Here is a 10,458-nt window from a genome sequence, read left to right as displayed (position 1 = left end):
TCAGTAAAATACATGTATATGCTAAAAGTAAACACTTCCTTAAATTTAATGTTTATTTTCCAGCATAATTATTCATAAGCTTTAAATAAATGTAATAGATTTATAAAATGTAATTGGAGCAGCCCACAGGGTCAAAATTTTAGTATATTTTTTGAAAAAGGTTTGTGACAAGTAATGTACATGTGAAATATATGAAAACTCTATCTCTTCTCATTCAAAAGTTATGATCAAGGTTAAATTTGGTTCCAAATACTTAACCATTAATAGCAAGATTGACCATACTTTGATAATTTTGTTGGATTTGAAGTTTTTGAGACAGACGGATATGTAGTCCGAAATATCTGGCCCCAAAACCATAAACTTATCCTCACAAGCCAGAGGTCCTGAGTCAACACATTGCCGTTAGAGCTGCAGCGGCAACGTATTGACTCAGGGCCCCTGCAGGACATCTATTCACAAAAAATCGTAAGTTTACGACTACGACTTGAACTTACGATAATCCTAAGATAAAAGTTACGAGCTATTCACGAAAGTGGTCGTAAGATTGACACATTGTCGAAAGTGAAAAACGGTCGTAAGATTTTCTTTTCCCAAGTTCAAGTTCAGTTTATTCTCCCAAACCAAAATATTGGTACATGGGGTACAGTAAAACATATATACATTTTAAACAAACTGGTCAGAGGTACAAAAAATATAATATATATACAATACAAAATGTTACAAATGAAGAAAAAATGAAAAAAGAGGGAGAAACAGACAATAAGTAACATATTAAGGAGGACAGGTAGCGTCATAAATTTTTAGAATAAACATACATAATTTTTTAGAATTTGTTCGTTTTGAGTTGACATAAGTTCTGTAAATTTAATAATATTCGTACTAGAATAATAATTACCTAGGTATTTTTTCCTTTCATTTTCCAAAGCTTTGCATTCTAGAATGTAATGAAATTCATCAGCAATTTGACCTTTACTACAAAGTGTACAAAGTCTTTCAGAAAGTGGTATACCACACCACCTTCCAGTTTCTACTGGAAAATGATGATTTGTGGTGCGAAATTTCAATAGAATTTTTCTAAATTTAGGGGATAATTTACAAAGATAGTTTTCGAATCCAAAGTTTTGTTTAAAGATTCTGTAATTTTGTCCTTTTGAGGAATTATTTATATCACTGAACCAATTTTGAATAAATTGATCTTGTAGTATTTGCTTAACAGTAGCACTTATCCATTCATAATTAATACAAACACCTTGTAGGTTCCATACATTTGATAAGCCTCACATGTTACAGATTTTCCTTATACAGTTTAACCAAGGATTTGTTAGATTTACGACCGTCTTACCACTACGATAAGTCGTAAGATTTTTTGTGAATAGATGTCCTGGCTTGCGAGGATGCCATAAATTGATAATGGACTAAAGTCAAAATTTGAATTTTTAAAATCTTCAGTTCCATTTGATGTTTTAGCTTTAAAATTTTACAACTGTGCAAAAATACTTCAATTCAAACATATACCGGTATATTGATAATTTTATTTTATTATCAGAATTACTTCGAAAGTTATATCTATTTGAAATTTTGACTTAAGTCTGTTCTCAGTTTATGGTTTGGGGCCAGGGGGTCGTAACATAAAGCCTACTAAAGTCTGAGACCGTGTTTAAGTAGGACTTAAGTACAGTCTAAAACTTAAGACCGTAACTAGAAGCGTACTAAGATTTGGCAATCTTAGCAAAACGCAAGGGCGGATTCAGGGGGGTTTGGGGGGTTGGGGAAACCCCCCCCCCCCACTCATTGATTTGTTTTTTTTTTTTTTTACAAGTGTTAACGTTATTTTATCATTTTGTTGCATTGATAAAACTCTAATATACACGAATCCATTGTTCTGTACAACTGTGAAATATACTTCAGCCACGTAACAGGAAATCACTTTCCGCTTGAACGCACACAATACACAGGTAATCAACAGAGAGAGGGGTAATCCGTGAATCTAGTGAAGTCACAAGATCATCGTGCAGTACAATGTAGTCAAGTACCAACAACAGAAAACTGCATATAGTTACGGTGCTGCTCAGTAATATTCCTTTGCTGATAAAATGCATGTTTTTTATTAACTATTTGAATAAAATATTATATAGGGTTTTTTATTTACCGTTTTAAAAATTAAATTAATACATTTTTTTTACATCATATTGACAGTATACTCAAGTAAATTGAAAAGCACTAATTAGGAATTCTGAAAAGAATCCAATGTTTGATTTTTTGAAAGTGTTTAAAATTGCACATCAGTTGTATATTAGAAGTCAGCTTGACTAAATCAATTGAAAATGCATTTAAAAGACAACTTGAAGTCAACTGCTTGTATTCCTAAAATTGTCAGATGTAACAATTTTTTAAAACAAAGTCTAAAGTCTTGTGTTAAAGTTAAATTACATGTAATTTGAAACATTTTATTTATCTAAATTCTTAAATATTTGTGATGATTGGTCTTTAAAAAGGCCACAAAAAGTACAAGAAATGCTGGAAAATGCACCATTTTAGAACTATTTAAAACAATTTTTTTCGGGGTGGAGCCCCCCCCTCTCCATTTTTTTAAACAAGGTCTAAAGTCTTGTGTTAAAGTTAAATCAAATTGAAACATTTTATTTTTCTGGATTCTTAAAAATTTGTGATGATTGGTCTTCAAAAAAGCTACAAAAAGTACAAAAGAATGCTGGAAAATGCACCATTTAGAATCATTTAAAACAAAATTTTCTCGGGGGAGGCCCCCCGAACCCCCCACCTATGGGAGGTGGACACCCCTTCCCATGCCTTCCCCCTTCGGCCCTTTGGGCCTCAACCCCCCCCCACATGAACTTCCGGATCCGCCACTGAAACGGTAGAGGTGACTTAAGTATATCTTAACTTTCTTACACATATAATACTATAATTATTTAATGTTGACTTTCGATTTTAAAACTTTTCTCTATTCATATTATGCATTAAAGAAAATAATTATTTCTATTTGACGCTGATTTAAGAATTTTAGTTTTTCGTTTGGGGGGGGGTGATCACTGATTCCAATATCAATCTCAACACAGCATACATGTAAATGAAAAAATATTTAATTTTAGGGATACGTCTGAAATTAGTGGGATTTCGGTTATAGAAATAAATTGAACAGAGTGATAATCATGGATCTGTGTGTTCACTTTGATAATATGAGATGAAGTAATTATATAAATTAAAAAAAAAAAAACAGAAAAGAAAGAGGATGATGAACAAAGCAGTAATAAAAGGTATCTGTAAAGCAGAATAAATGTATAACATGACATGCGCGGATTTAGACAGGGCTCATTACAGTAGAGAGAGAGAGAGAGAGAGAGAGAGAGAGAGAGAGAGAGAGAGAGAGAGAGAGAGAGAGAGAGAGAGAGAGAGAGAGAGAGAGAGAGAGAGAGAGAGAGAGAGAGAGAGAGAGAGAGAGAGAGAGAGAGAGAGAGAGAGAGAGAGAGAGAGAGAGAGAGAGAGAGAGAGAGAGAGAGAGAGAGAGAGAGAGAGAGAGTTGTTGATAAGTGGAGACATACGAAAAATTTCCCCAGAATTTTTTTTTTTTTTTGGGGGGGGGCAACCCTGTTTAAATTGCTAATGAGTATATCATAAAACTTCTGCAGTTTTTGCTGCTGACATGCATGGGCTGATACATGGGGGATACAAAATGTTTTGGACAAAGTTCTATGCATTATTTTCAGAGTTACCTTCCATAGGTATGACGTCACTGTACACTCCAAGTTGTTTACAAATGGCGACCGCTTGACAGGTGCGAGCAACTAAAGGTAAGTAAAATATTTCGAATAAGCACGTACAGAACACTTTTCAAATGTTAAGAATATTGGTTTCTTTTTCATGTTTATATGAACGACATTAAAATTAACTGGAAATTTAAACATGATAAAATATAAATTGCATAATTTTTTTTCTTTTATGCTGTTATGTAGTCAAGTTCCCAACATGGCAGAAAAACCCAAGTTACACCACAAAAAAGGTACTAGTATAAAAGTTTCATAATTTCATAACATTTATATTGCATTGTACTAGTTGATTTCTTCTTTTTTCTGCTTTTTAACAATATTTTACTATTAGTTTAACTGATATTATTTTTTTTAAAGGAATTCATGTTTTGTTAATTTTAAAATTTTACAGGAAAGAAAGTGAAGACAAAAATTCCAACAGAGGAGGAAGAAAATAGAGAAACAGTGATAACAGAAGATAATAAATCGGAATCTAAGACAGGTATTACAAGTATTATAAATATCATTTGTGGTAAATATTCTTTGACCAATATGCATGCATGCATATGCGACCATTCAATTCTCTGTGTATTTACGTGTGGGTAACTACATGAATGGCATTTAACTGTTCCCTTTGTTGATTTTAAAGTAATAGTACTGAGTTTCAATAAGCTTACAATTACACCTAAAACATATTAAAGATGAAGTATAAGTGCATGTATTTCAAGATACTGGAACCATTTAACAGTGTTTCTGCAATTTTTTTTAACCAAGGGTCATTATGACCCTTTGATATAAACTTTTGGGAGTCAAAAAGATTTTTTGAGGGTCAAAATAAATTCTGGTTTTGCTTTCAGTTCTTATATTATCTCTGCATTCTTAAATCATACATTTGATGTTTAAAAAAAAAAATGAAAAAAAAGTAATTGATACATGTATACTTCTTTTATTTACCGGTACACAGTCACATTTTACCGATCACACCATTAGGGTTTCATGAAAACCTCAATCAAAAGATAACAATTGAAAGTGGTTGATTGCTTTACAAAACTGTTTATTATTAATGGTTTGAACTTTCCTCACCTTTTTATTACCATAACTAGCCTTTTTGACAAAGCCAAGCTGATATAGAAGCGCAATTTTTATCTGCACCTCCGGTTGTATTAAGAATTAGATAGATCGTACAAAAGAATTTAATAGATTGTTGACGTGGAAATGCCGATTTCAATCACTGCCACTTTGAAATTAATAAGCAATGATTAATTCCTAGAAAGTTGTCCAGAATGTAATTTAAACATATAAAATATCGTCTTCTTTGAAGGCATCAATATTGAACTGGATTTTTGAAAGAATGACTGTACTTAAGTTATGAGAGTTGGATCCCAATGATTTGCGCAAAATAAAATTCCAAAATTCATTAAATTTATGTTTTATAGGTATTAAACAATATCTTAAGAGCAGGTTTTGGTTTATTATATTACATGAAAGTATTAAATAATGCCGTGCGACACTAGCTTTTGAAACAGGGGTCTAACAGTTTTGTCTCATTTCTATTGTTATTCATATGCATACCAGTTTTCAACGACATTGTTTACATCGAGCCGCAACTTGACCATTTTTCTCATTTGCACAGAATGTGTATTTTAACTAAAACCTATACATATCCGAAGGACAATGTTGGTCAAGTTGCGGCTCATATCTAATTTTTAAAAAAATGTACCCAAACTTCGCTCGAGATAGCTACTAAATTAGCAGGTTACGAGTTTCAGCCCATGTGACCCCTTTGATATTATAATCACCTTTCTCACGTGACATTCAAGTATTCGACACGCTTTCATTGTGTCAGTCGTTGGAAAATTCTTTTCATATCTACATGTACTTCCATCTTCAAAATATTGAAGATCCTTGCGTACATTTTATTAGCGTTTTAAAGTTTACGTTGATTTCTTTCACTATAGTGTTTTTGTTCGGGGTATTTTAAAGGAAAAAGGTATTATTTTGCTGATTACATGCTGTACATATAGCAGTGGCGGATCCAGAAATTTGAAAACGGGAGCCCGACCATTTTTAGGTCAGGGTAGAAGCCCACAATCATGCATCATTAAAAAAAACTAATTTTTTATTTTATTTTTACGTTACTAATAAGTCCACAATTATTATTCAATACGATTAAGATAAAGTGAAAATGTCATTTTTTCTTTTTAATACACTGTAGGTACGAACACTTAATAATTTTAAGATTTAGTTAATTCGCTGATTAATTGACAGCAAATAATACATGAGCAGTGAAATTTTAAGCAATCCAATTTTATAAGAACGTTAGATAGAGAAAATTATGCAGTGCTTGATAATGTAGAAGCCGAAATTCATTTTTTTAATGCATTGTCCTCAGGCGCGGATCCAGGAATTGAAGTTAGAGGGGCGCCAAAAATAGGCAAGGGGTCTGGAGTCCAGGGCAAATCCCTGGTGGGGGCCCAGGGGGCGAAGCCCCCAGAAGCTCCTGGATTCTAGAGATTTTGTAGGGTAAAAATGAGGTCTACCAAGTAGACATATATACATTTTTTAGACGAAACTTTGATTTACGTTAACTTTGACAATTTTAGGGGGGCGCGCGTCGGGTGCGCCCCCCCTTAAATCCGCCACTGGTCCTTTGTACTCTGAATACCAATCAAAACTTTTTTGAAAATTAACTCTGCCAATAAACAAATGGCAAGGTCACATATGGATTTACTGTGTGTACTTATTTCAGATTATCCTATAGACAGGTTGCAAATTATTTTTCATTTATGCGAAGAAAGCCCATTATGTTCAGAAAATAAAATGTATTTCAGTGTCATTTTCATCTACCAATAATTCTCAAAACAGACACTACCAACCTAAGCGTACAAAATGCATACATATATTTATCACAATTGTGTTTATTTTTATGAACTTTTTGTTTTTTCTCTTAATATTCTGCTCTTTACTTACTTACTCTACTTACTTACGTGGATACAAAAAAATGAAATTATATGCATGGTTATAAATCATTTATTTTTTGTACAAAATGAACACAAAACCCTCTTCTCGGTCTTTTTTTTTATTGCGTGGACCCTGTGGTCCACGCAGTAAATATATAAGCGAAGTTAAACCGGATGCCCTGGGCAAACGACAGGCTACGCATGCGCGCGAATGCTAGAGAGTTCGCACCTTAGGTAACTTGCCCGTAGAATAATTCGCCGTATTCAAATTAAAATATGCCATTCATTGGCAAATCGCGCTTTTAAATCTGCATATTGCATTTACATATTCATTGGCAGATCCGATTTCCTCTCTTTTACATATACTTTTATAGTAAACATTGATTCTATGGTACAAACATTTTAAGAAGTTACAGTATATGGATACATGTAACTTAACAACTTGAATGAGAAACGTCACTCAACGAACAGAGATACATGTAGCTTTTAAAGCTTTTCAAGTAGAGCAAGTTTTCACCGGCATTAGTTTTGTGCATCGAGACTCGCAAAATAAGTTAATATTTCAGCAATCTAATTATTGTTTGATAAAGGCCTGCAGCAAGGGCTTTTATTGTGTGTGTGTGTTGGGGGTGGGGGCTCCGACAAAATAATAAAAACAAATCTGAGTTGTACAGAGGTGTGCTACACGTGAACCATCGGGTCTCCATTTTTCCTATGATAAACTTCTTCCGTATAAATCCAGAACAGGTGTCAAGTCCCAGCCAATATGTGTTACACGTGTCAAAATAACCCGATTTTTTAAACATGTTAAAACTGACAAAACTAAAGATCGCTAATCGGAGATAAAATTTCACATTTGTGCTTTGAGACTACGATCAGTTATAAGTGGCAGATAATTTTAGAATAAGTGAACAAACCTTACATGAATATTCCCTACACCTAGAAATTATCTTAATTGAATTTCAGTTATAAAAAACACGCATATGGTCCACGTATTGCAGTCCTTTTTTAAAGGACAGCAACTTGCATATATAATATAAATCAAATACGGAAAACCCTGTGCTTCTGATCCATTTCCATGCGATTTAAATGTCTCCGCCCCTTTGCTGCGACCTTAAAATCGAAAGCGGTCCAGTTCAATTTTCCGGAATTTATGGGTTAAACATGTCCTTTTCAATAGCGTTGTATGTAATTATTGAAATTTGTATGACGAAAAATTATAGAAATAAATGTCAAAAGCATATGCTTGCACATTAATCATAGATTAATTCAGCGATTTATTGTAATGTTAAGCTTCAAATGGGTAGCCGAAAAGGTTCCAAATAATGTCCTTAAGTGCAGTCATTCTTTGTTTTCATTTTTTTTTCTGCGTCATGATGACCCCTTAGGTGACGTTTTTGGGGGTAAAAAGTAATTTTTATGCGTAAAATACGCAGAAATATGTGTAAACGGAAACACTGTTTAAGTCATATATTATTTAAAATAAAGTAAAATTTTTATTACTTTTATATAATATAAAATCTCTTTTTAAGTAGTTTTGTGTTTTGATGTCATTTGACAAAGTTTAGTAGATTGCACAAATTAGATAATGATTATATTCTAATTAGGGTACTGAATTCATGTAATATGTAATGTAATTATATCAGTTTGGATGACATTCTTTTTTTTCCCTTTCACCCTAGATATTACCAAAGATGAGCAAAATGGAGAGGTATCTACAAAAACATCTACAGTACAGGTATACTTATCTTTCATGTGAAATATTAATTCATAACTTGCAGATCATCAAACTCTACCTTTAAGTAACCATTAGTATTTCTAATCAATGTCTATAAGCAGTAAGTACTGGATTTGATAGAAAGGTACTGTTTTGTATTCGATTACTTGATGTTCTGTGTAGTTTGGATAACTATATATGTAAGCACAAAGTTGAAAACAAAAATATACATCTGTATAATATAAAGACGTGACTAAGGTGTTCACTTTTCTTTTATAGACTTCAGTAAAAACCAAGGAAACTATGGAGTTCACAACACTTGATACAACAGAAGAGGAGGAGATTCAGTATGGTAAGAATAGGGAGGTCATAAATGGGACTTTGTATGTCAGCTATTAATCCAGTCAGGACAGGTGTACTGCGCATATCAAAATTAACTTCAAGCAAGTGACTCCATTTGAAAAAAATTGAACAAATCAACAAACATTCTAAAAAAACATGTAAAAAGGCAGCATCATATGGTTCTAAACAATAAACTTGCCCATGCAATGAAATTTGTGCATCCAAGGTAGACATGATTCCCTTTGTTCAATAAAATAATAGAAAGTTAAATCTGATTTAAAAGCAATGAAAATAATTATATTATTTTATACTGATAACAAAGATGTACGAGGGTTGATCCAAAAGTTCGTGGAATTTCTTCATAATTTATTCATATTTAGGTGGAATTGGTTGAAAATTACAAATGAAAATATAGACACTTGAGGAATATTTTAAATTAAAAAACATTTTAAATATCTTTGATAGTAACTCTGTGGCAGTTGCCATAGAAACAGTTGTTTGGAAACGCGGGGGAGACATTCACACGTTTATTATCATTTTAAAACTTGATATGTGAAATGAGAATACAACCGCCCTATGTGGTTTATATAACGAAACTTAAGTCATTATTACGATTGTTTGATCTTTTATAAACCTTTGTGGGAGAGTTTTACTGATTTTACTGGATATATAGTTTATTAGTTGATTATTTAATGTTTACCGTTCATCTTGAAGTTGATAGACAGTCAAATTTCGGTCAAGTCATACGTTTCGTAAAAATCCCGGGATCACTCTATCTTAAACGCGTAGATCATTGATATAGGCTTGGGAAAATGCATTTTGTTACTGGTTTTCTAGTGGCATAAGAAATTTAAAAAAAATAGAACTTCCATGGACGTTAGTTAAAAAAGTGGTTGCTTTTTGGAGGCTGTGTTTTAAGTGCGTATCCCCCTAGACAAATTGAAAGCGTTAAGGAACGTTGTCGGCTGCCGTGCTGTTCTTGACATTGCTACTGAAATTGGAACATCATATGGAAAGATGGGTAGTATTTGAAATATGAGAAAAAAATGAAGATAAGTTGGTTCTAGAGGATTCTCAGGCTTTTCTTGAGAAAAACAAATGGAGAAATGGGTAGCATTTTGTAGAATTACGTAGTCAAATTGGACATTAGGGCGAGATGCTTCTATAACGTGACGTGACATGTCTAACTTGACGTTACGTCGAAGTCTCCCCCGGGTTTCAAAACTATCCATTTTCAGAAAGCTCGTGTGACCTTATTGGTAATTGGAAAGTGGTGAAATTTTCCAATATCGTTGCATTATGACTCTATATTTTGAATATGCCTGTTGTTTGCTTTCATCAAATCACGATAAATTTTAGAAAGAAATTCCACGAACTTTTGGATCAACCCTCGTACATACATGTATGAATTTTCAGATGATGCAGAACAATCAATAGGGTGTAAGTTGTATAATTCACAAATAATTTAAAACAATGGAAAAGACATTTTGAAATGGGTTGAAAATATTTATAAAATGGATGCACAGTTTTTGCAGCTACAATTCACATAGTGAGAGGAATATATTCACTTTTGCCAAAAAAGAGTCTTTTTGTGGTTTATTTTGCAGTGCACTGAAGTGCTGCACATGTACAACATCTTTCTCTATATTACTGGGTGTGATTTGAATGTTTTCAA

The 10,458-nt window shown here is 32.9% G+C and overlaps 2 protein-coding genes across 2 annotated transcripts in view; one reads left to right on the top strand and one right to left on the bottom strand.

Annotated features, from left to right (window-relative positions):
• Nucleotides 1–10,458, bottom strand: part of LOC134243140 (putative uncharacterized protein DDB_G0293878) — a 476,688-nt gene that overhangs the window by 253,050 nt on the left and 213,180 nt on the right. The window lies entirely within an intron of this gene.
• The window catches only part of LOC134243128 (uncharacterized), a 28,243-nt gene continuing 21,493 nt past the window's right edge, over nucleotides 3,709–10,458 (top strand). The window contains exons 1-5 of the mRNA XM_062725357.1: nucleotides 3,709–3,809; nucleotides 3,972–4,018; nucleotides 4,177–4,266; nucleotides 8,407–8,462; nucleotides 8,721–8,793. Coding sequence (XP_062581341.1) covers nucleotides 3,985–4,018; nucleotides 4,177–4,266; nucleotides 8,407–8,462; nucleotides 8,721–8,793 — 253 coding nt within the window. The 5' untranslated portion in view covers nucleotides 3,709–3,809; nucleotides 3,972–3,984. The remainder of the gene's footprint in view (nucleotides 3,810–3,971; nucleotides 4,019–4,176; nucleotides 4,267–8,406; nucleotides 8,463–8,720; nucleotides 8,794–10,458) is intronic.

The sequence above is a fragment of the Saccostrea cucullata genome, unplaced genomic scaffold (assembly GCF_032062105.1).
Source record: "Saccostrea cucullata isolate Sc308-1 unplaced genomic scaffold, CSIRO_AGI_Scuc_v1 ctg161, whole genome shotgun sequence".
In the NCBI taxonomy this organism is placed as follows: domain Eukaryota; kingdom Metazoa; phylum Mollusca; class Bivalvia; order Ostreida; family Ostreidae; genus Saccostrea; species Saccostrea cuccullata.
This window is presented reverse-complemented; position numbering and strand designations above follow the sequence as displayed.